This window comes from Panthera tigris, chromosome D3, assembly GCF_018350195.1.
Source record: "Panthera tigris isolate Pti1 chromosome D3, P.tigris_Pti1_mat1.1, whole genome shotgun sequence".
In the NCBI taxonomy this organism is placed as follows: domain Eukaryota; kingdom Metazoa; phylum Chordata; class Mammalia; order Carnivora; family Felidae; genus Panthera; species Panthera tigris.
In genome coordinates this window covers 37,980,097-38,006,295 of record NC_056671.1, presented here as the reverse complement: position 1 = coordinate 38,006,295, position 26,199 = coordinate 37,980,097, and the positions used below count along the sequence as shown (strand labels likewise).

The following is a 26,199-nucleotide window of genomic DNA, read 5'->3' as shown; positions in this document are numbered from 1 at the left end:
CCCACCGTGGTCACCAGTGCTAAACCATGTCCTACAGGACCTTCTGACTCTGGCACAGAGCTTAATACAGTCGAGAATGCCAAAAAAAAAAAAATTCTTTGTTCAGTGACAACTCCAACACTACCCTCTAAGATGGTAAGCCCTTCCTCAAGCAATATTCTTAGGCAATCTGTTGATCACTCAAGGTTTCCATTGTCTGGACCTGTAGGGCAATGTAGAGGTAGGGCTGCAACAACTGCATCTCGTCCCTTTCCCTCTCCTTGGAGGACATTGAAGTCTTCTGGATAGGGTTAAAACTCTTGCTGAGAAATCCTGAAAGGTCTGCTGCCCAACACAGGGTCTCCACTGGACATCTATGTGTTGACATCCACAGATCTATGGCCAGATAGGACCCAAACACTGGGACAGGGTGAGAATATGTTTTGCTTTATTGTCAAACCACCTGAGGTATGCCATGACTTTTAGAAGTTAGTATGCATTTGCATTAAGTGCCAGTAACTTGGAACAGAGCAGTGCCTTGATGAGATACAATCTCCCAGTGTCTGTAATAGGATAACTAAGACCACCCTGTCACATTTCATTTCAATAACTGTGAACAGTAGCAAATGAAGTCATTTAGCTATGATGAGAAAATAATCTGCAAAACTGTTCTGAGCTAGCATCAGACACCCAAACATCGAATTTTAGAACAAAGTAAATGAATTCTGCCCTCACACCTCCAGAAGGTAGAGCACACAGGATAAGCACTTCAACAAGGAACATTTAAAACAGATAATATCATTAAGACTGTAAGTACATCTTGAAATGTATTATTTTTCCTTGATAAGTCTATCATGTAAATCTGTAATTAGGGACTTCTAAAATAGCTAACTTTTTTTAAACACAATATGCTGTAATTGTCTATTAAGTCAATGAGTACTTAGGGACTCTTAAAACTGCTGATTACTTGCTTGCTGGATTTTGGAAGAACAAGTACTAAAGACTCCTTATAAAATTATCTTTAGAAAAGAAGGAAATTGAAAATGTGCTGTTACCTGGCTAAATTAATCTTTTTTTTTTTTTCCTCAGAATGACATCTATCCATCATCAGATTGATTATTCCAGATCAGGACTAGAACCACACTAAGTCTTATTTAATAATTTATGTGACTTTCCATCTCCAACAGAAAAAAAAAACAAAACTTTTCTAGTTCCACAGGGTCCCAAATGTTCATCAAAGGGGCTTCATTAATCATTCAGTTCTTACTGCAGATTTCATTATTTTTTTCTCACTTACCAGGATAAACCACGTGCCAGGACATTTGGTATATTTACAAGTCATTCTGTTATATTTATACATCAGCTGAGTAATGAACCAAATGGGAAAATGAGCTATATTCCTTCTCGAGTTATGTTCTATTATGCTTGTTTATGCTTAACAGTTAAATAAATTAGCAATGTTCACAAGGTCTTTAATACAAATAATAATAAAGGTTATAGATACTATTACTACTGTTTGTAATACTATGCTATTAATGTGCAATTTAACTTCATAATAATGCTATGTTTAATTTATTTGGTAATCAAGCATCATAATTACTTCCAAATATAAATCAAACAGAAGCTAAAGAAAGAACAATGACAAAATTATTCAGACATGGAAGCCAGCTAGGAAATCTTCTTTTTCTGCCTGTCAACTTCCTACTCGTGGAAGTTCTCTTTGTTAGCAGTGGGAGTGTTTCAGCCTATCTTTCTGCTACTAGGCCGGACTGGACTAATTCCACAGCTACTACTCAAGAATTCCCTCCATAAAGGTGGCAGGTGAGAGCCCAAGGTGGCCTCTAGAGATGCTTTGGCATAAGTGATTAACCAACTCTTAGAGAAATAAACAGATAAATAAGAAATACTGGCAGACACAACACTCTTCATCCTTCCACCTATAAGCTTACAGTGTCATGGGGACTACTGACAAAACACAAGGAAACAGATCCTTAAAATGACTGCATATTATGAAATGCACTATGGAGAAAAGGAAGTGGTGAAATGGAAGTGGTGGTTGTTCTTTAGGTTATGTGGCCAGGCAAGGCCTTTCTCAGAAGGGACCATTAGAGATGAATTCTAAAGAGTATGAAAGTGTCATCTATTAGAAGAGCAGATAGACCATTCTGGACAGAGACAAGAGCATACGCAAAGGTCCTGGGGTGTAAATAATTTGTGTTTAAGAAATTTAAAGAAATGGGGTGCCTGGGTGGCTAAGTTGGTTAAGCGTCCAACTTCAGCTTAGGTCATCTTCTCACAGTTCGTGGGTTCAAGCCCCGCGTTTGGCTCTCTGCTGTCAGAGTACAACCCACTTCAGATCCTGTCCCCTTGGCTCTGCCCCTCCCCTCCTTGTGTGCATGCATGCATGCTCTCTCTCTTTCTCAAAAATAAATAAACATTTAAAAAAAGAAATCGAAAGAAAGAAGTGCATGGAGGAGATGAGAGGTGAAAGGAAGACTAAGTCAGAGGTGTGTGTACTCACATTCCTTCTTCTTGCATTTCCTCTTCTGTTCACATTCCCCCCTCATTAGACTAGCACTGGGGTGGGCATTTGTTTATGAATAGGGAGCTAGTCAGCTATTTGCTTCCTTTGGTACACTACGGGGTAGCTGCACATCTTTAGGAAAAGATCCCACATGGCAGAAGGTAACGACATAGCAGTGGCCAGTGGCCAAGTTAATGAGCCCAAGGCCATACCTCTGCTTTTCTTTTTCATGGACCAATCTAAGTTATTTATTTAAGCCATCTCCTGCCATAAGCAAAGGGATGGAAATTAGTATGCTGTTCATCATTTGATACGAGTAAGGAAGGTGAGCTTAAGGTCCTATATACTTTTCTGGTCCATGTGCAGAGTCATGATCCACACGAGTGCTGTGGTCCCCAATGGGTAGCGGTCCAGGTTCTCTTTATGCATCTTCATAGCCAGTTGGAAGTGGATTCACATGACAGTTAGGAATAGAGTATGATTACCATCTCCCCAGGGAAAGGACGTGGACTTGATGAGGAGATAGGGGTAGGGATGAACTCTGGTTTTTCGTGCTCTGCATGATGTGATTTCAGGAAGACATTCAGCACGCACACTCCCACACTGGGGAGTGCTAGAAGGAGGTGAGGGCCTTCCACACATGAGGTGAGTCATCCTCACTGTGGGTGCCCCTTGACATGGACTGCCCCAGCTATGTGCCCGACTGCCCCAGCAGCCCAGGCACCTGGGGCAAAGCTGCCACTGCCATTTTCAACCTGGACCTTGATAAGCCCGAGGCCATACTTCTGTGTTGACACAACTTGTGTGGGACACAGAAGAGACCCAGAAGTTCTCCTATGCCTCAGTAAGGAGGCACAGGGTCTAGGTGAGCAAGAGCCTGGCCTCAAGACAAAGCCACATAAAGAGAGATTTGGGGGGGAGGGGGGTGCCTGGGTGTCTCAGTTGGTTAAGTGTCCCACTCGTGGTTTCAGCTCAGATTATGATCTCACAGTTTGTGAGTTTGAGCCCCACATCCGGCTCCACGTTGACAGTGTAGAGGCTGCTTGGGATTCTCTCTCCGTCTACCTCTGCCCCTCCCCTGCTCATGCTCTCTCTCAAAAATAAATAAATAAAAACTTAAAAGAGAGAGAGAGAGAGAGAGAGAGAGATTTGGGGACTGGAGCAAACAGTTGGGATCACATGACTTGGGGAAGTCTCTTGAGGCACTAACCTGGCAAATTCCTCCCAGGTCCAATCAGGATTGCTCCTTATGGACAAGTAGGGCTCATCCTCTTCCCTGGACGCAGCTGCACACCCTGTGGGCTGTCAATTACCACCAATGATGTGCAGTTACTGCAGACCCTCCATGTATGAGACTGCACTGCACGGCAGTGTAATCTAGTTTTACTTTTTGCCACCCTCTTCGAAGCCATCACGCTTCATGCAACACCGCTGATGCTGCAAAACAGAGGAGGTGCCCCTTTCTGGAAACCCAGACTCAGCAGCTCCACAGGCCCGTCCGAGGCTGGGGTGAACACCTTCCTGTCTAAGTGAGGGGGAGGGGGTGGGGAGACTGATACAATCATAAGGGAATATATTGTAGGGTTCAGGCAAGTCAGAAAGTGCATCGTGATCAGGACTAGACACCCACTTCTGTCTGGAACAGGTGCTGCAAACCACTGCATCCACACCTGCACGTGGTAGGCTGGGGCACGACGAGCAGTGAGTATTGTCAGGTTCGTGTCGTACAGTCACATCTCTGGTAACTCCTAAGGATAAAGCACTTTTCTGAGGTTTGCTTGGGCTTCCTGAGCATATGGATCACATCCTCTCTTGCATCTACTTATTTTTATATCCACGCTGAGAGAGCAGCTCCGTTCCCCTCAAGTTTGTGGGCACAAATGGTGAAGCCAACTGTGTCCGACAGGATGGCACCAGCATCGAGGGTCCTCACCCTGGGGGGCTGAGTGGCCGGCCCTGTCACTCCACACTCCCACCAGCACTTGTCTCTGCATGGCGGTTGCCATTTCAGAAAAAAAAAAAAAAACAAACAACTTCATATGTACCCTGGCGAGAAAAGTCTATAGTTATCAGGTGGCACATCCAAATCTAATTTATTTAAAAAAAAAGGTTCTCTGTTCTCCACTAGATCTACCATATTAGAGGCATTGGAGCCAGTCATATTTTTATGTTATTATTTTTATTCCTACTTTAAAACATTAGCAAAGCATTTCCACGCAATCAGATATTTTATTCTGTCAAGCTCCGATTTCTAAAACAGTGTTTACAACAAGGGCTGAAGGAGCAGGAAGGGGGAACTAAGTACAGGAGGATTACGTTTATAAAATGTACAAACTGAGGCAAACACCAAGCAAATTGGACACATATTCACCAAGGCCCCACCCTGCAGGAAGGACACAGGCTGAATCATCCCAGCCCATGGTAGGAAGGAGCACGTGGGGCGTGGGGCAGGAGACAGCGCCACCAACTGGCTCATCACATCCTGGACTCTTCTACAAGCATTTTCTGACTTGCATTTACCACCTGCAAGAGCGCGCACATTCCAAGGAGCAAAGGTGAGTAACACAAAAACCCTGCTCCACGGGATCTTGTAGGCTAAAAGGGAAGCCATCCATTCACTTGCTCATTCATTCATTCATTCCTTCATTCAGGCCTATGTCTTCAGCTCCAAGTCTGCATTACTCTTTGGAGGTGGTATAGACTGTGCAATGGAAGACCAACAGGGGCACGGGTCCCTGCCACCATGGGAGAGGTATTCTAGTAATGGAGAAGGGGTGACAACAGAAACAAATAAGCATATTGTATTACGCTGGCCTGTGACATGTGGCATCCAAAACACAAAGACATCTGAGGAGTTAGAGAATGGCAGAGTTGTTGTCCGTGGACAGCTTGGGCAGAGAAGTCATCTCTGGGAGGGGATACCTGAACAAGCCCAGGGAGCATGTGGCAGCACAAAGTTCCAATCCAAGGGGACAACAGAGGCAGCAGTGGCAGTAAGGCTGGTGTGCTGCAGATATGGTGAGGGCCAGAGCGGCAGGCGCCCCTTGAGCAAAGACAAGAGTGGAAATCCCTGCTAGGGGCCCCTGGGGCATTCGAGGGGTAAGTAAAGATAGCGTAGGATGGCAGGGGTGGAGACGATTCATCTCCCTGGGGATGTCACATGAAATTTGGGAGAGAAGGTCACCCACCTTCTGCCCAAATGCTAGCAGATAAGCACTAGGCACAAGGAATATAGACCCTACCCAGAGGCAAGAAGCTGAGAGTGTAGACTAAGAAGAGAGGTAGAAGGAGATGTGAAAAAATACCATTGCTAAATCAGGGATAAAAGAAGGGAAAACTGTGTTTCACAAAGAAGGCTCAGGTGAGCGGCCGGTTTATATCCATTTGGTTTGACAACGACAAAGCTAGTGAACAACTCAGTAAGAATACTTTCATTTCACTGTGGTATGTTTTCGACTGTGATATTGTGATTTACAATAAGAAATATATACTTAGTCTTCCTCCTTGTCTTGGCACAGAGCTCCTAAAACCCTTGCAATTGCTTGCCAAGAGAGCAATAGAGGTCTTTTGTTATGCTAATGATGCGAGTTTGGGAAAGCACCTAAGGCTGGAGGCTGACTGCCAGTGCAGCCAACCAGTGATTACAGGACTGGAACTTTCCCTCCCACTCCTGGAGATGGGGAGGGCTGGAAAATTGAGTTCAACACCAATGGTCAATGATCTAATCAACTGTGCCCATGGAATGAAGCCTCTATTAAAAACCAAAGGATAAGGTTCCTCTGAACCTTACCAGCCACTGGGCTGGGAGACATATGGAGACTTGTGGAGAGTGTCTAGTCTGGAGAGAGCACAGAAGCTCTGTGTCCCTTGCCCTATGCATCTCTTCCATCTGGCTTCTATTCCTGAATTACATTCTTTTATAATAAACAGATCATCTAATAAGTAAAATGTTTTTCTGAGTTCTGGGAGACACTCTAGCAAATTAATTGAACCCAAGCAGTGGGTCATTGGAACCTCTGATCTATATAAAGCTAGAAGCACAGGTGATGACCTGGACTTATGACTGGCATCTGAAGTTGGGGGTTGGAGCAGTCTTGTAGGACTGAGCCCTTACCCTGTGGAGCCTGACGCTTACTCTAGGTAAGCACTGTCAGAATGGAGTTGAATTGCAGGACACCCAGCCAGTGTTGAAAAATTGCCTGGTGTCAGGAAAAAAGTGACACATCAGAATTAGGTGCAGAATTGCAATGTATTCAAATTTTTATTTTAAGGAACAGCAAAGTTCTTTAGTTCAGTTTAATGGGGCTTATAGGGAGTGCTAATCTTAAATCTAAATCAGTAATTCTAAATGTTTCAAACTATCCTAAACATTAGTCAATATTCACTCAGAGATCAGCAACCCCTTTATGGATAGTATAATTATAACAAGTACCTAGAAGAAAACCACACTGGTTATTTAAGTTTTAGGAAATAAAGTCAACTTCCAATTTTCTAGATCAATGAAGAGAAATGGCATGGGAAGCAAATGTGCCTGCACTCTTCACCCCAGCCCTACTATTTTACTGAAAGGCCAGCATGAGCCAGACAACTGAAAGCAGCCATTAAGGTACTTAATCACAAGGTTGCTCAATCCTCAGTCGGTTAAGCATCCGACTTTTGATTTCCGGTCAGGTCACGGTCTCACAGTTTCATGAGTTCAAGCCCCATGTTGGGGTCTGCGCTGACAGCGCAGATTCTCCCCCTCTTCTCTCTGCTGCTTCCCTGCTCGCACTCTTTCTGCCTTTCTCAAAAATTAAAAATAAATAAATAAATAAATAAATAAATAAATAAATAGGTATTTAAACACGCAAGCCTGCAAGTCTTTGCAGAGGCAAAGTAACTTGCTCGGAGACACAGAGTCAGCCAGAGTAGAATGAAAATTTAAATCCAAGATTTTTCTAGCTCCAAAGTCCATCATCTTACTTCTCAAATTTGGTGAATTTCCAAAGCAAGAACTATTGGAAATCCCATTGCCCAATGGGGTAGGTAGTCTAGGTAGCTAATTCACAATATAATAAAAGAAATGAGATCTATTAAAAGAAATTTAGCATCAAATGTGACTGGGATTACAGTTTCCAAATGATCTGACTGAAAAGATTGTCAAAAGGCAATTCTGTAGAAGACCGAGGTAGGCATGGTTTTTTGGTTCTGGTGTTTTTAAACCTTTTCAAAGACATTCAGGGAATGCAAAGCACAACAGAAAGCTCTTGACACCTTAGTGCTTTATCTTAGGTATTTAATTTTGATTCTAAGGGTAGAAAAAGTCCACCATGAAAGACTATGCATAAGATAAAACAGACAAATCATGCCTTAATGGCATGAGAAAAGGAGAGTTTCATCTGACGGTGGAACACTGGGTGAACTGCAGCTGAGCTGGGTGTGGTGGGTAGGAGGAAATCCGCACCCAGCCATACAAACTGGTGCTCTGAATGGGAACTCTGAACTTTTCATTCTCAAGTGGCTTTTCACAGTTAACCTTTTCAATAACTTACATTAGGCCTCAGAGACTGAATGCTATGAATTATTGAATGTTATGGTCTTTGCAAAAATACACTGTACATTTTTGCAGAAGCTTGGGCTATATAACATGCATTATACCTTGGTTCAATGTCTGCAATGAGTATAAATATATGAATTAAATGGCATTAGAAAAATAGAAATGAACTAAAGTAATTAGAAAAAATGGAAACGAACTAAAGTAACTACCACTCACGTAGAAAAACAAAATTTTAATAAATCGAATAAAATTTGTACTAGAGCCAACAGATTCTAATTTTACTTATGCTTGTGCCATTTCCATCTCTAAAGGGGCCACCATTTTCCCTCCACTGGTCCAGATGCTCTGTGCTCTTCTGGGCCCAGGTCAACACCATTCTTAGAGGCCTGGCTGGACTAGCCCTGTGTCATTCTGCTCTCTCTTTAAAAACACATTTAGAAACATAGCAATGTACATTTAGTTTTCACTCATTCATCAGCAGCTATAAGATTTTATTCTATTTCATATATTTGCAAACTACAGCTCCCTCAAACATAAATGGGAAGCTCATGGAAGAAAAAATTCATTATATATATATATATATATATATATATATATATATATATATATAGTTTTTTTCTTCCTCTGCTTCCAAAGCATTATAATACTGAGTCAAGGGAAAAAGAACCAAGGGAAAAATATTCATAACAAAATATAGATGAGAACATGGATTTAAAAGGTGTCTTCCTCATATTTTCTTTTAATTGTTCTTATTTTCACAGAGTACCACTACCAGGCAACCTGTGTGATGCTTTTTGTAAAATTTCACTAGACTATATCAATAAAATAGATAAAGTTCAAGTTGGGTACAGCCTCCATAAAATGGTAGAATACATAAGATGACCTCTAAGATTTTTTTCCAAACCTTAAATTTTTAGTATTCTTTGCAATGTTTGATCTATAAATCTATTGTATCATATACAATAAAGTACTGAGGCAATTGTTGAGTCACATAAATATAACAAAAGTAAAACAAAAGAGTGTAAAAAATATATGAAAGTTAAAATATCTGAAAATACCTTAAAATACTTGCAAATTAATGTCGGTAAGGGACTTCATCTGCTCGTATATGAGAAAACGCTGTGTGTGGTTTTATAGATCTATGTAGACACAATTACTTTGATCTGATTTTCAAAGATCCTGGACATTAGAACTTTAGTTTGAATTATATGAGTAAATAAGATCAACTCTTCGACTTAATATAGCACTCAGCAATAAAAACTGATTTGATTTGGTTGATTATGCAAACACGATCCATAAAAGACATCAGAATAGGATGCTACACGTAATTCCTACTGTAGAACAAGTGTTCCTACCCGCTCCTTACCACCCAGGAATTTGACACCAGCTGAGGGGGTGACTTTTCTGTAAAGAAAGCTAATATATGGAGGAATGTATAGAAAGTGCTGTATTGGCTTCAAAATCTTATAAGGCCAATGGTCAAGGTGTTAGGAGTAATTCTGTTTGGGATAAATGAAATAATTCTGCTTTGGGAAGAGTAAGGTATGGCAGCGAGTAAAGCACAGATTGTGAAGCACCTTGTGTATGTGCAAAGAAAGGAGCCTGTCAGATACTGGATGCCAAGGGAGAGCTTTAAGAATGGAAACCCATGTCAACTATACTTCAACAAAAAAAGAATGGAGATAATGAGGTCAGATTTGAGTTTTATACAGACAATCACAGGAAAGACATCAGCAAAGATAATCATGAAGCTGTTGCAACTGTCAACAGACCTTCACACTTTGTTTTGTTAGATATCTTGACCAAAACATTCGTTTCTACTTTCCAGTGGGGAAAAAATAATTCAGTGATTGATAAATAAATAAATAAATAAATAAAAGAATACATTTTGGAGTAGCATTGTGTGTATGTTGGGGGATGTTACAATTACAATTAATAATGATTTATCCAAACAATTTATAACAAAAAAGCAAGCACAGCAGTAAATGAATATCCTGGCCAACTGGAGGTAGCCAATTCTCCCAAATTATAGGGATTCCAATTACCTTAAAAATGAATACAGAAAATGGGAATCTTGTAATATTGCCAAAAAAACAGGGAAGTCAAACTTAAGAAATTTTGATAACTGAAGGTATTTTTTAAAAGCCACATCAAGAGAGGTGAGAGGAGCAACGAAGTGGTCCAGTCAGGATCCACACTCCCAGCACAACAGCCCACAAGCAGGAAGGATATGAAAAACACAGAGATCCTCCCTGAGGAGCAAAAGGTTCAAGTCCCCATCAGGCACCCCCTGTCCTGAGGACCCACACCAGGACGAAGAGCCCCCATAATGTCTGGCTTTGCAAATCAATAAGGCTTAACTCTAGGAAAGCCAGAGAACTCTAGGAAACCAAGACTCTACTCTTAAAGGGCAGGCGCACAAGCACACTCAGTCGGAGACACAGCATAGAGGCAGCCCTTTAAGAAGCACCTGAACCATAATCTCCATCATAATGGAGACTTACTGACTCAGTCTAGGACATATGCCAGAGGGGCAGGGATCTGTAGGAACTTTCTGGAGGAAAAGAAGCACAGGGGGGCACCATTTTTCTTACCCTCCTTCTACCATGGTGACTGAGAGCTGGCAAGTGCCATTTCTGATGCTGTCCATCAACCCTGCCAACACTAGTCATCCTGTCCTGGTGATCCTCTGAAGGTCTGCTCTGCCCAACATGCCCCTCCAAACCAGCTCCCCCTCTGCCACATTGGCAGGCAGCCTCAACTGGGTTTGGCACTCCCCCAAAGTGGTTCCTGCCCCCACTGCACCCAGCAGGTGGCCTTAGCTGGGACCAGCATCACCAAAGGAAACTCCCAGGGGTCTCCTGGGTGGCTCAGTCAGCTGGGTGTTTGACTCTTGATTTCAGCTCAGGTCATGATCTCACAGTTTATGGGATCGAACTACGTGTTGGGCTCTCTGCCGACAGCGTGAAGCCTGCTTGGGATTGTCTCTCTCTCTCTGCCCTTCCCCTACTAGCATGCTCTGGCTCTCTCTCTCTCAAAATAAATAAACTGAAAAGAAGTAACATTGATATAAAATTTTTAAAAATTTAAAAAATAAAAGCAACTCCCAGAAAAGGGTACACCAGAACCAGAATCAAACCAGGAAATGCAGAGGTGTCCCCCTACAGCAGCTCCAGCCCTGATGCACCTGGTGAGCAGTCACAGCCTGGACTGATGCACCTCAAAATGGCTCCCACCCTCACGGGATGGGGGTATGTATCTACAACAGTCACAGCCCAGACACAAGAGAAGACACATGCAGCCCACAAAGGCGACACCCTGGGAACCTGGTTCTGGTGAGCAGAGAAGATTGTGCTTCTGAGCCCTACAGGACACCTTCTATATACAGCCACTTTTTTAAGACTGGGAGACATACTGACCTACCTAATATAGAGAAATGAACACAGATTGGCAGGCGAAATGAGGAGACAGACAGAGAGAGAGAGAGAGAGAGAGAGAGAGAGAGAGATGTTCCAAGTCAAAGAACAAGACAAAAATCTCAAAAAAAAAAAAAAAAGAATTAAATGAAACAGGTATACGCAATCTACCTGATAAAGAGTTCAAAGTCATGGACATAAAGATCCCACACTTGAAAACAGAGTAGATGAATACAATTAGAACTTCAAAAAAGAAATAGAAAATATAAAAACGAATCGATTAGAGCTGAAGAATACAATAACTAAAGTGAAAATTACATGAGATGGAATCAACATCAGATTAGAGGATACTGCCAAATGGATCAGCAATCTGGAAGACAGGGTAGTGGGAATCACCCAAGCAGAACAGCTAAAAGAAAAAAGAATTAAAAAAAATAAGAAGAGTTAAGGGATCTCTGTAACAACAAACTAATGTTCACATTATAGGGGTCCCAGAAGGAGAAGAGAGAGAAAAGGGGGTGGAAAACTTACTTGAGGAAATGAGAGCTGAGGGATGTCTGGGTGACTCGACTGGTTGAGCATCCGACTCTTGATTTCAGCTCAAGTCATGGTCTCATGGCTTGTGAGTTTAAGCCCCGTGTCAACCTACAGCTCAGAGCCTGCTTGGGATTTTGTCTCCCTCTCTCTCTGCCCCTCCCAACTCGTGCTCATGCACTTTCTCTCTCCCTCTCTCTCTCTCTCTGTCTCAAAAATAAATAAATAAATGTTAAAAAAAAGAAATAATAGCTGAAATCTTCCCTAACCTGGGGAAGGAAACAGACACCCAGGTCCAAGAAGCACAAAGGAACCCAAGGAGGCCCACACCAAGACACATAGTAACTACAGAGGCAAAAATTAAAATTAAAGAGATGATCAACTAATTACATAGAAGAGAACACCCATTAGACTATCAGCTGATTTTTCAGCAGAAACTTTTCAGGCCAGAGGGAATGGCAGGATATAGTTAAACTGAAAGGGAAAACCCAACAACCAAGAATACTCTACCTAGCGAGGTTACCATTCAGAATTGAGGACAGGGAAAGCATTTCCCAAACAAACAAAAGTTAAAGAAGTACATCCCCACTAAAGCTCCACACAAGAAACGTTTAAAAGGACTTATTCAAGCAAAAAATAAAAGGTCATAAATAGAAGAAAATTGTTAAAGAAAAATTTGCAGTGAGAAAAGAAAATATAGTAAAGGTAATGGATCAAACACTTATAAAGATACCATGGAGGTTAAAAGACAAAAGTAGTAAAATAAACTATATCTACAATAATTAGTTGAGGGATATACAAAATAAAAAGATATAAAATATGTCAAAAACAAAACATAACAGAGAGGAGTAAAAATGCAGAATGCATTCAAATTTAAGAGATCATCAACTTAAAATAGACTTCTGTATACACAGGGTATTATAATATGAACCTCATGGTAACCACAAAACAAAAACCTATAATACATACACATGCAAAAGAGAGAGAGACAGAAAGAGAGAGAGAGAGAGAGAGAGAGAGAGAGAGAGAGAGAGAGAGAAGACGTTCCTGAGTGGCTCAGTTAGTTGAGCATTTGACTCTTGATTTTGGTTCAGGTCATGATCCCAGGGATGTGGGATCAAGCCCTTTGTCAGGCTCTGTGCTGAGCATGAAGCCTGCTTGAGATTCTCTCCCTCTCTCTCTCACTCTCACTCTCACTCTTTCTCTCTCTCTCCCCCTCTGTCCCTCTTCCCAACTCTCTCTGTCTCAAATATAAATAAATAAATAAATAAATAAATAAATATCCAAATATAACACTAATAAAAATCATCAAACCACAAGGGAAAAGAGCAAGAAAGGAACAGAGAAGAAATACAAAAACAACCAGAACACAATTACTGAAATAGCAGTAGGTACATACCTATCAATAATTACTTTAAATGGACTAAACGCCCAATCAGAAGGCAAAGGGTGGCTAAATGGACCAATAAAACTCACATGACCCATCTATATGCTGCCTATAAGAGACTTAGTTCAGACCTAAAAAACACAGACTGAAAGTGAAGGAATGGAAAAAGATAGTCCACACAAATGGAAATTAAAAGAAAGGAGGGGTAGCAATACCCCCTGTCATATAACAGAGAAAATACACTTTAAAATAAAGATCATGACAATAGACAAATAGCGCATTACATAGTAATAAAGGGATAAATCCAACAAAAGTCTAACAATTGTAAACATGTATGCACCCAACATAGAATTACCTAAATATATAAAGCAAATATTAACAGACATAAAGGGAGAAATTGACAATAATACAATAATAGTAGGAAACTTCCATACCCCATTTACATCAGTGGATATAGCATACAGACAGAAAATCAATATGGAAACAGTGGCCCTAAACAACACAGTAGATCACATAGACCTAATAGATATATTCAGAACATCCCATCCCCAAACAGCAGAATGTATGATCTTTTCAATTGTAGATGGAACATTCTCTAGAATAAACCACATGTGGGGCGCCTGGGTGGTTCAGTCAGTTTGGCTTCTGACTTCAGCTCAGGTCATGATCTCACAGCTGGTGGGTTCGAACCCCACGTCAGGCTCTGTGCTGACAGCTTGGAGCCTGGGGTCTGCTTCGGATTCTGTGTCTCCCTCTCTCTCTCTGGCCCTCCCCTCTCATGCTCTCTGTCTCTCTCTCTCAAAAAATAAATAAACATTTTAAAAAACTTAAAAAAAAAGAATAAACCACATGTTAGGTCACAAAAGAAGTCTCAATAAATTTAAGAAGATTGAAATCATATGAAGCATTTTTCCAAACACTAGAAATAAATTACAAGGGGAAAAGAACTATACATGTAGACCTAAATATAAGACCCGAAATCATGAAAATTGTAGAAAACATGGGCAATAAACTGCTAAACATGGGTCTTAAGCAATAATTGTTTTGGATTTGTCTCCTCAGATAAGGGCAACCAAAACAAAAATAAACAAATGAAATTGAACCTACCTAAAAAGCTTCTGCATGGGGAGGGAACCCATCAACAAAATGAAGACAACCTACTGAATGGGAGAAGATATATGCCAAAAGTACACCCAATAAGGGGTTAATATCCAAAATATATTTAACAAAATTCACACAACCTACACCAAAACCCCCAAACAAATCCAATTAAAAAATGGGCAGAAAACCTCAATAGATATTTTCCCAAAGAAGACATCCAGATGGCCAACAGACACATGAAAAGATGTTTAATATCACTAGTCATCAGGGAAATGCAAATCGAAACCACAATGAGATAATATCTCACACTAGCCAAAATGGCCAGTATCAAGAATACATGAAATAGCCAGTGCCGGTGAGGTTGTAGAGAAAAGGGAGTCCTTGTGCACTCCTGGTGGGAACATAAACTGGTGCAGCCACTATGGAAAAAGTATGGAGGTTCCTCAAAAAACTAAAAATAGAACTACCATATCAGCCTGCATTTCCACTTCTAAGTATTTATGTGAAGAAAACAAAACGTTAACTCAAAAAGTGATATGTGCTCCTATGTTTATTGCAGCATTATGTACAGTAGTCAAGATATGGAAGCAGCCCAAGTGCCCATTAACAGATGAATAAAGAAGATGTGGCACATATATATAAAGTGGAATATTACTCACTCATAAAAAGATTGAAATCTTGCCATTTGCAACAACAGGGACCTAGAACGTATTATGCTGAATTAAATAAGTCAGAGAAAAAATAAATACCACATAATTGCACTCACGTGTGGAATCTAAACAAACAAAACTAAACAGAAACAGACTCATAAATACAGAGAAAAAACTGATGGTTGCTAAGGGGGAAGGGATTGGGGGGTGGGTGAAATAAGTAAAGAGGATTAAGAGGTACAAATTTCTAGTTATAACACAGGTCATGAGGATATCAAGTACAGCATAGGGAATATAGTCAATAATACTTTAATAACTTTGTATGGTGACAGATGGTGACTACACTTACAATGATCACTCTGTAGTATATATAAATGTCAAATCACTACAATGTATACATGTGTCAACTATAATTAATGTAAATAAATGTAAGTAAATAAATGAATAGAAAGAAAGTAAAAGAAAGTAGGGAGGGAGAGAGGGAGAGATAGAGGGAGGGAGGGAGAGAGGAAGGAAGGAAGGAAGGAAGGAAGGAAGGAAGGAAGGAAGAAATGAAAACATTTGGAAAACTCTAATCACATTAATTTTAGCACAATTTCAGGTTTTGTAATCCTTAATAAATCACATAATTTCATGTAAAAATGATAATCTATAGACTGTGATATCATTTCCTGACAGCAGCCAGCACCAATTCAGGACATACTTTGGGGCTAGGTAGTTTTTAAAGTATTGTGTGCATTTATCTCATTTATCATTATACATTTTTGAGATAGGCACATAATATTATTATCTCCATTTCCTAGATGAGGAAACAGGCATAGACTCAGTCACACAGCTATGTGAGCAGTAAAACTGAGGTTCAAATCCAAGCACTCTGACTCCAGGTTCCACATTTCTAACTGATAGACTATATTGCCTCTAGAACCTGAATTTTGAGATCTTAGGCTTTTCAGGAGGATGTATGCAACTCACTAACTAGCAGTCTGCAAGTCACTGAACTTTGATGAGAGATCAAATGCAATGGACCTGGGAGGGAGCAGGCAGGGGTCAGAGATAGATTTTGGAGAAATTAAGTTAGAGGATCAATAAGACTTGGTGACTGATTGTACATGGGGTGTGGGGTGTTGGAAGGGTTGGGGGGGCAAGTCCAGGATGACTCTGCTTAAGAAGTAGGAACTTTGAAAGCAAGTAGGAACTATAGTAGAAAAGCAAGATTTTTGGCTTGGGATGGAGTTCAGTTTGATCCATAGACTTTGGGATATTTATGAGACACTCAGTTTGAGAAGCTGGTTAAGGAGTTTGACAAGGGAGCAGGTAATGGATGAGATGGAGTGGAGTCAAGAGAGGGTGTCCCTGTCCCTGGAATGCTGACCCATTCCTACTTACACTGAGACCATTCCTACTTGAGAAAGTTACTGTGTGAGGGATAGATGTGTGCACGTCCATGTGGGAAAAGGGGGAGGTTAACATAAAATGAGAAACATCTCCCTGACATACTGGGATGTGAAATCATGGAGAGTTAAAAGTGGAAATCAGAAAACACACACACACACACACACACACACACACACAGAGCACAAATCCTAACACTTTTCCCCCAACATGGAACTGACCATGGTCTCTGGGTTTTACATTCTGTATGTACAGACTCCACACTTGCTAACACACTCTAAGTTAAGTAAGGACCTGCACCTTCTTAACTTTGTAGTTTTTGAAGCACCCAGCACAATGTAAAGATGTCATGTTAGCAAGTCGGGAACGCTTCTCACTTCTATAAGTTCAGGAATTCTTCTCACTCCTATAAGTTAAGGAACTACTTCAAAGATGCAATTAGTACTTGAGGTTCTAGCATCATGGGGCTGGCTCAATATAAGATAACCTCATTAACAGAATAATACGCTCGCCGTTATCCCAAGAAACCAACAGAAAAACACCAGAAGCAGTGAGGGAACAAAACAAACAAAAGAATGGAGAGCCTGCATATGTGTCTGGAACCAGCTATTAGTCATGTCAGCCTCATCTGGTAGAAAGAATCCTTCAGACAAAAGAATGAGATATTTTGGTTCAAGGTTCATTAAAATTTAGAGTGGTTAATTTCCTCTTTAACTTTAAGTAGCCAGAAAGAAAGAAATAATGAAAATACCAATATAACAGAGGACTTTTTTCAACTAATTTTTTTAATTGCTGAAATTTAAAATATCTATTTTTTTCTAAAACTTTTTGAAATATAATCTATAAAAGAAAATTAATTAAGATGGGATGTTTAAAAAAAAAAAAAAACCAAAATGCACGTCAGCTAAAATCAATGGCCCAAGTTCAATGGATTTGGACTGGGTTAAGTTTCCCAAACTAAAATGTAGAAAATAAAGATTCTCCTAGACAACACTATCAAAATAATTCCTTAATTATTATTATAACTTTTTAAAAATATAAAGCACACTCTTTTGAGGCTTAATTATGAATAATTACAGCATAGCTGTAGCACTGATTAGTCAATTCACCTATCTGATACTTAGTTTTAAAATACTTATAATGACAGGAAAAAGAACAGCATTAAGGTAGGAATTCAGGCTAAGTATTTAAAAATCAACAACAAAGAATAAAATACTTACGATATGGTACTTCCAGGGGATGCCCTGTTATGTCACACCATCCAATTGGGTGGATGTCAGGGCTGTCTGCATCCATCCAGTAGTCATATTTGTGGTCCCAGCCATCAAAATGAACCTGTTGAGTAATCAGCATTTAGTAATTAGTATTTCACTACGTCTGCATCAAAATATTAGAAATCAGGCCTGTGAAATTGAGATTGAAATTGTAACAATTATACATTACAGCTGAAACAATATTTAAAATGTGCCATCAAAGGGCATTCTAATCTAACCACTAAAGACTATTGTAGTACCAATTTTTCTGAGAAATTAAAGAAGTTGGTAAACAAAAAAATCTGTTAGAGATTGATCAGAATCTGAAGGGACAATACCAATCCATTTCCCCGGCTAAGTAATACTGTAATGCTGGCGGGAGGACACCTTTTCTACTGGATGCCTCTGAAAAATCATGTCAGACACAACAACTAGAGTCACCAATTTGACATAAGTACAAGGCTTACCCTATCAGGAAATGCATTGATTTTAGAGTGAAAGGAAGCAATAAGTTTCAAAATCCTGACAACCAAGGAGAGATGGAGCCATTGAAACAATGGAGGCACAGGAGCGGATGAAATATGCTACTAAGGTAGACAGATTAATGGCTATCTTGAGAGCTGTAAAGGACAGTGTAAACTTTCAGTAAACCTGAGGAAGAGATATGGCTCAGGTCCAGAAATCCAGCAAATGGTTACCACTGTTTTGCGTCTTATCTACAAAACACGCATACACATACACATAATTCACATATACACATACATATAGGTCCAAGAATAAAAAATAAAACTCAATTTCTGAAACAATAATCACATACTTATTTCTGAAACTTACAAAACACTATGTTTTAGAAGTTTCATATCAGAATGAACAAACCAAATTATTTGGGCACGCAAAAAGAATAAATTTCATAACCTTACTTACTCTCTTACATATTTTCTGTTTCTATTAAGTGAGGAATCCCTTTTCAATGCAGAAAAAACCCACAATTTTTTGAACATCAAAATTTGAATAAAAACAGCAAGATTGCTGGCATTATAATAAACTAAATGAAACATCAGTCTGTTATGCAAGACATAGGACCACAAAAAAAGAAAAAAAGGTAAAACTGTATCTAGGAAAAAGTCCAATGCTTTTTTTTCAAGATCCGTCTTTCTTCTTTAGTGGTTCTCCAAGTTTGGTTCCCTGACCATCAGCATCACCATCACCTGGACACATGTTAGAAATGCAGATTGGCGGGCCCCAACTCAACCCACTGACTCAGACACTCTAAAGGACAGGGACTCACAATTTTTAAACAAGTCCTTTAGATGTATCTAATATATGCTGAAGTTTGAGAACCAACAATCTTAGGAATAACTTTCAAGAGAATATTTCTACCAAACTTAGGCTTCTGGCTGAGACAGAGTGCCCTTTCCCAGTAGTAACTATAAAACTGGACTGAATATATGAAGGGACTGTAGACACTGGACAATAGGCACCACAGATATGTAATCCCTAAGTACACCTAGACTAGCCCCAGATGTCAGCCTGTAGTCAATTTCCTGACAGCAGCACAGGGAGGAGAAACAGAGCAGTCATGCTGTGCTGAGGAGACACAGATGCAGTTCAGCACTGATGAAGCAGCTGGAAATCGGAGGACAGACACTAGAGAGAATAGAGCTACAGAGAAGGGGACGCCAGAAATCTCTGGGGGATTTTTGCACAACCTTGGTCAAGGGCTGGACTGTACATGTGCAAGGTGAGACAAGGTGAAATGAAGAAGAGAGCATCTGATAAGAGCTGGAAGTAAAATGAAGATAGCAGAGGTCACACACACCTGGAGAGTAGAGAGACCAGAGTGCAGACATCTTAAGAATTTGACCAAGACATGCAAAAAGGCCATAATTTTCTAATAAGAACCATGTCATAGAGTATTCTAGACCAGCCCTAAGAAAGGCCAAAATAAAACCTCAACAAGATTCAGAACAGCCATCAGTAATTAACTGACTGACAGAACAAACTCTACCCTTTTTAAAGGAAGACAAATGCTCCCAAATCTGAATGCTGTATCATTCTTAATGTCCAACATAACATCAAAATTTATTAGACATGCAAATAAGCAGGTGAATGTGAGCCCTGCTCATTTTTTTAAAAAAAGTAGTCAATAGAAAGAGACCCTGAGATGCCCCAGATGTTGTAATTAGTAGACATGAAGTTTTTAAGTACCTATTGAAATATGTTTAATAACTTAAAGGATAAATAGTCTTGATGAGGGAACAGATAGGGAGTCTCAGCAGGGAAATGGAAACCATAAGAGATAAACAAATGGAAATTCTAGAACTGAAAAGCAAACTATTTTAAATAAAAATTTTCTGAATAGGCTTAACAGATTAGGGATGGCAGAAAAATGGGTAAGTGAACATGAAAACGGATTCATAGAAATTATTAATCTAAAGCACACAATAAAAAAATTTCAAAAATGAACAGAGGCTCAGGTACTTGTAATACAGAATCACCTGGTCTAACACATGCAATTTGGAGTCCATAATGAGAGGAGAGACAATAAAGCAGGGATAATGGTCAAACCAGACAAAAGGTGAAGAAATAACATCAACAAAATCTATTTTGGTCAAAAAAAAAGCGCCAATTTACAAGCTTAACAAAAACAGCAAAACACAAGCATAATAAATACAAAGGAAATCGGAACTACACAAATCATAGGCAAACCGCCAAAAATGAAAGACAAAAGAAAAAGTCTTGAAAGCAGCCACAGAAGTACAACACATTACATACAGGGAACCATGACAGGAATGTTAGCCAACTTCTCATCAGAAACAGAATAGACAAGAAGATAATGAAATTAGATCTTTAAAGCAGTGAGAAATTAAAAAAATATCAACCTAAGATATTGTTTTACAAAAAAATTTCCCTCAAAAAGGAGTAAAATTAACTTTCAGATTAAAAAAAACAAGAAAGTATTCACTTATAGATTTGCATTGCAAGAAATATTATAGAAAGTATTTCATAAGTATCATCAGATGGAACAACAGCAATTTTGAAAATAATGAACAAATTTGGAAGACCCACTCTGATTTCTATAATTACTATAAAGCCACAGTTATGATGACAGTGTTGTTTGGGCCTAAGCATAGGCAAATACATTATTAGAACAGAAAAGATTATGTCAATGGACTCACATCTATATAGTAAAATTGCTTTTCAATAGATGTAACAAGGCCATTCAATGGGGAAAGAGCAGTAATTTCAGCAAATGATACTGGATTAAGTGGATATCCACATATGAAAAAATCCAAACCAGTTGACTTCTATGTCACCTTCCACATACAAATTAATTCGAAATGGGCTATAAACCTAAACAACCTAATCAACTCAAGAATGAAACAAGATAAAATCTTCATGATATTGGGATACTCAAAGGTTTCTTAACACACAAGCAGCATTACCCATAAAGGAATAATTTTAGAAATTCATTTTTAATCATAATAAAAAACTTCTGCTCCTCAAAATCATCATTAATATAAAGGACAACCAAACCAAGAACATTTGCAATACATTTATCTGACAAAAGAATTGGCAATCCAGTAAGTAATAGGCAAAACACTTGAGATACTCTACAGGAAAAAAAAAAGGTTCAATGAATGGTCAAAAACTAAATAAAAAACTGTTCAACTTCACTATTCATCAAAGGGATCACATTGAGACATACTACAAAGCCAACTGTATGACTTAAATGACAGACAACATCAATTACTGGTGAGGCTGTGGAGCTCCCAGAACATTCATACAATGTCACTGGGGCTGGAAAATAGGACAATTACTTTAGAAAATGTTTTGCTACTGTATTGTAGATTTCAGATGTTCCTACTCTGTGACTCCTGGCAATTCCATCCCAAAGAGATGAAAATATAAAGCTGTGTAAACAAGTGCTCCTTGCAGTTTCATTCAAAATGCCAAACCTGACAATGACCCAAATGCCCAACAACAGTTGAATATCTATTGGAAAGCAAGGGTAGCATAGGCATGAGATGAACAGTAGTCACCAATAAAAAGGATAGACTGTTTCTACATGTATGAACATGCACCAACCAGACATCATGTAGAGAAAGAGGGAAGACACAAAACTACATGCAGTTGCTGTCAATGGGGGCTATTCTTATCTTTTACCATATTTATGTATTGCAATGTTTCAGCATTCTGGACACAGCCGAACTGCATAATACCGTCAGTACTCGAAGACTAAATATTCCAGTTGTGAAAGGCAAAAATAGCACTCTTTTTAAGACTGATGCCTGCTGCTCTGGATTTACCAACAGGAAGAAGTTTGTGTAAGTGTGTATAATGCTGTGAAAAAGAAATAGAAAATTTCCTCAAACTTTAATATTTCTTCCTAATTTCAATGTCCTTTCTCTTTTAAGTTTGCAGTGGTACTTTTTCTATTTCAAAAGCAAGGGAACCACCTCTAAGCACAAACAAGACAGGCCAAATGTTCCAGCAAGATCTTGTTACAAGGAGTTAGGTCTTTCTATTTCAGCTACTGTACCTGGACTTGGAAATCCTACTGTTGGAATTCAGGTTTATTACTAAAAAACTAAAATGACAGTATCTTTAAAATTTTTTTTCTGAAAGCAGATACAATGTTTTTATGTACTTTATTCAATGTTTTCACTTATGTTCATTAATAAATATTAAATTACCCTTTCCGATGCTGCATATAATTACTTACAATGAAATCATGGGAATTAAAAAGAGCTCCTCCTAATCCAATGATGTGATGCTCCACTCCCCGACAAAGGCCATCTAAACATGAAAAATATAACCCAAATCTGACCCATATACATCTTTATGAAAGATATTTTCAAGTCTGTAGATCTTCATATCTCTGAAGTTGAAAACCCAATTTTAAGAATTGCAACTAGATGGTCAAGTTAATAAAGGAGACTGGCATCTTAAGAATATTTACAGAGTCCTTTCATAAAGGAAAGAATTATTTTGGAAACCAAATCATCTCCATTTCATATTTACGATTTTTAAATATTTGGGTTTGTATAAAGCTGAATAGAAATATGGACACTTCTCGCTCAGATTATGACAAACTGGAAAACAGAGGTCAGATAACTGAATCAAACACTGTCTCAAGCTCTTACCTTTAAATGGGTAGTGATACTTCCTGATGGTATTAACATCATCTGCATTAGTGATTAATGACTGGCAAAATAACTTGGACGCTTAAGAATTAGATCACCCTATTAAAAAACAAGGATACACTCCTGAGTGTAAATATAAAGCTGTTGATTGTCTGGACTGGCAAGGTCTTTCTTGCTTTGCCTTATCATTACTGTCCCTCAGCCCTGGAGGCTTGCCACTAGGCCTCAGCTGTCTTTGATGCCACCATGACTGTTAGCACCATGGCTTCCACCCTGTCAGACCTCAAAAGCCATCAGCGGAATGAGATGCATGGCAGTAATCATCACTCGTCGCTGTTCCTTAGGGCAGCTGGAAAATAAACTGTTATTTATCTAGGAACACTGGAGCTAAATTTAATGCTCAATCACAACAATTTTATTAGCCTAAGTGATATTATTATGCTTGTTTGCTTCTGCTATATGGTTTTTAAATTTGTAATTTCCACTTTAATGGGCTTACTGGATGTGTGTATTTTATTGTCAAAGGCCTCAAATCTATTTTAAAGGCTTATGGTGAACAAATTATAAGCATGTAGATGATGTTAATTTATTTAGAAAAAGGCTTCACTGTACCTGAACTCTTCTCCTTTAATTGAATACATTTTCAGATAACTAGACTTAACATTAAATTTCATTCTAGAAAAAAAAAAACTGGGTTTTCATATATTATTCCTGATATCTATTACTCATAACTACTGGTGCTAATAAGACTACAGTAAATCTCACTTCCTGTGATGCAGAGCTCTGTTGTTGGACGGTGTGGCGGATGAAGAAATAGTAATGAGACTAGACATATGTTCCACTTCAGGACAAGCATGCTCACATAATGCCTTCACAAAATACCACCATCATCTAAGAGCAAGAGCGCTGAGTATAGCAGGGGGCTCACTTTTACCGTATGTTTACATAGTCCAAACACAGCTATAAAATACATACATTTTCACTGAACGTCTACAATATACTGTTTTCACACATTCTGAAAAGGAACCTTTTAAGAGGTTTGCCGAGATCGTACCACCAGTAAATGGCAGAACCAGACTTCAGCTGAGAACAGTTTATTGAGAGAACCGTACAAGAATACAAATGGTGGGGATATTTGGGATTACTATAACTAAGAATCTACTGTAGCAGAGTTAAATTACATTTTTAAAGTATAAAAAGGCATTTTCATAATGAAAACAAATTAACATGGAATAATACAGGGTGCAGTCCAGAACTACCTACACTTTTGCACATTAAATATTAATTCCCCACTGAGCCAATCTGCCTACAGGTCTTCTGGGCAAGAACAGGGAGGGAGGGAACATGAAGAAAAGGAATTATAACAGACAAGTGTATACACTCTGAAAATTAGTCTCACACATTATTATCTCCATGCTACATAAGAAGCTAGTGAGATACATAGGGATTAGGAAATGTGGCCAACATCTCCAAGTCATTGATTGTGATTTGAAACTCTCCCTCTCCCCCAAGGCCATGAGCCTGAACTGCCACTGAGTAGTGTTGGGACTGGCAGCCTCTGCATATTCCTTTCCAGGGCAATCACAGCCACTCTTGGTAAATTACCTCAATTCCCTTTCCCTGCTAATCTCTCCCTAAACCCTTCTGCTCTTTCACAAATACAATTGCTTCCACTTTCCTTCCAGTTCATTCCTATAATAAGCACTACAAAGACATGTAATCATTAAATTGAAAAATTAACAGCTTCACTATAGCAAGTCGAAAATACCTTTCATTTTTTTAAGGCCACTACCCAAATTCAGCATATTTCCTGGACAATGGTTTTCAAAATTTAGTAAGCAAAATACCAATTGTCTCCTGCTCTATTGGAACTCTAATTCAGGGGGCGGAGGATGTCAGGAACGATACCTGGAAATTGTATTTTTTTAATCACACATCATAGACTACCTGTTGAAGGTGGTTTTTGGATAAACTTTTTGAAATGCTTCCTTAGGGTATCCCCATGGCAACAAGGTTGTTAATCAACTGAACTTGCCATCAAACTCACAGTTACATCTAAAGCAATGAAGAATAACTTATTTTTAAAAACAGTCACAAATCCCTTTTAATTCTGTAGAACAAGTCCAAGAGAGACCTGGTTGAAGGCCTAATGCAGAGAACATTCAACTCCAAATGTTTCCATTTGTGATAAATATGTCTGCATAAGTTTCCATTTCTCTATTTCTATGGTTACTGTTATAACAAATACAATTAGTTTTTCCCATAAGATATATTTTCCCCATAAGAGTCCTACAAGAAATAAAAACGCCAAATTTCCAACAGAATCCCTGGGGCTTTAATTCTTGTTAAGAAATCTAAATATTTCATCAGAGTTAGGCATAATAATAGCCACATTCAGGGTTCTGTGGCCACATGTCTGTGGGTAATATCTTAGGAAGAAAAACCTCCTTCATTAGCAGTGTGAGGACAAACAATCTCCAAATCAGTTTATGGTTATAACTAACATAAATGCCTTTATAAGTAAGCTCTGTCATAAGATTTAAAAGTGTTAAGCACTGAACTGACATACGCCACACATCCATTGTTAACACAAAGGCCATTTCCTTTCTGATATTCACCAGGCTGCTCCCTTCCCCTTCTGTTCAGGACACCAGCCCTCACAGTGGACGCTGTTTCAACACGTACTCTCCATTTGTCTTGAAATTCCAAATTTCTACTTTGGATATGGTATCAAACCATCAAGGTTTTTCTACTAAATCACAAATTATTCATACTCATTCTTCACAAACCACCAACTCAAAAAGGGCTTTAGCTGCTTATGTTAAAAGAAGACAGGATTTCTAAATATGAATAGTAAGACATAAGGCATGTGAAAGCCAAGAAAAGCTGGTTATATCTTGAGGGACCACATAATTTATTATACAAATGGGACATTTTTGAGAGTAAAAGGGAGCACTATTGACTACACAATTACAACAGGCATAATGTAGGACTATCCCAGGTAAGCCAAAATATATAATTACCCTTGGTAGTCAAAGGATGATTGCTATAAATAAATAGTTCCAAAATACCCCACCAATGGCGAAGAGGATCTATTACACAATTATAATATGAAAAAAATTCACCAGGTAGTATAAAGGTGCAAAATTTTCACTAATAGGAATTTACTGTATAGACATTCATATAGGGAACACTGAATAACACAATGGACAGTATAATATAAGGCATAAATAATGATTTATATACCTACCTAATATCTACATGGGTACTATTAGCCAAA

The 26,199-nt window shown here is 38.9% G+C and overlaps 1 protein-coding gene and 1 pseudogene across 7 annotated transcripts in view; both read right to left on the bottom strand.

Moving 5' to 3' along the window:
• L3MBTL4 (L3MBTL histone methyl-lysine binding protein 4) overlaps positions 1-26,199 on the bottom strand; it is a 441,589-nt gene that overhangs the window by 175,331 nt on the left and 240,059 nt on the right. For all 7 annotated transcript variants that reach the window (XM_042961817.1, XM_042961811.1, XM_042961816.1 and 4 more), the window contains one exon: positions 17,740-17,854. In XM_042961817.1, coding sequence (XP_042817751.1) covers positions 17,740-17,854 — 115 coding nt within the window. The remainder of the gene's footprint in view (positions 1-17,739; positions 17,855-26,199) is intronic.
• LOC102949426 lies at positions 2,925-3,251 on the bottom strand (annotated as a pseudogene).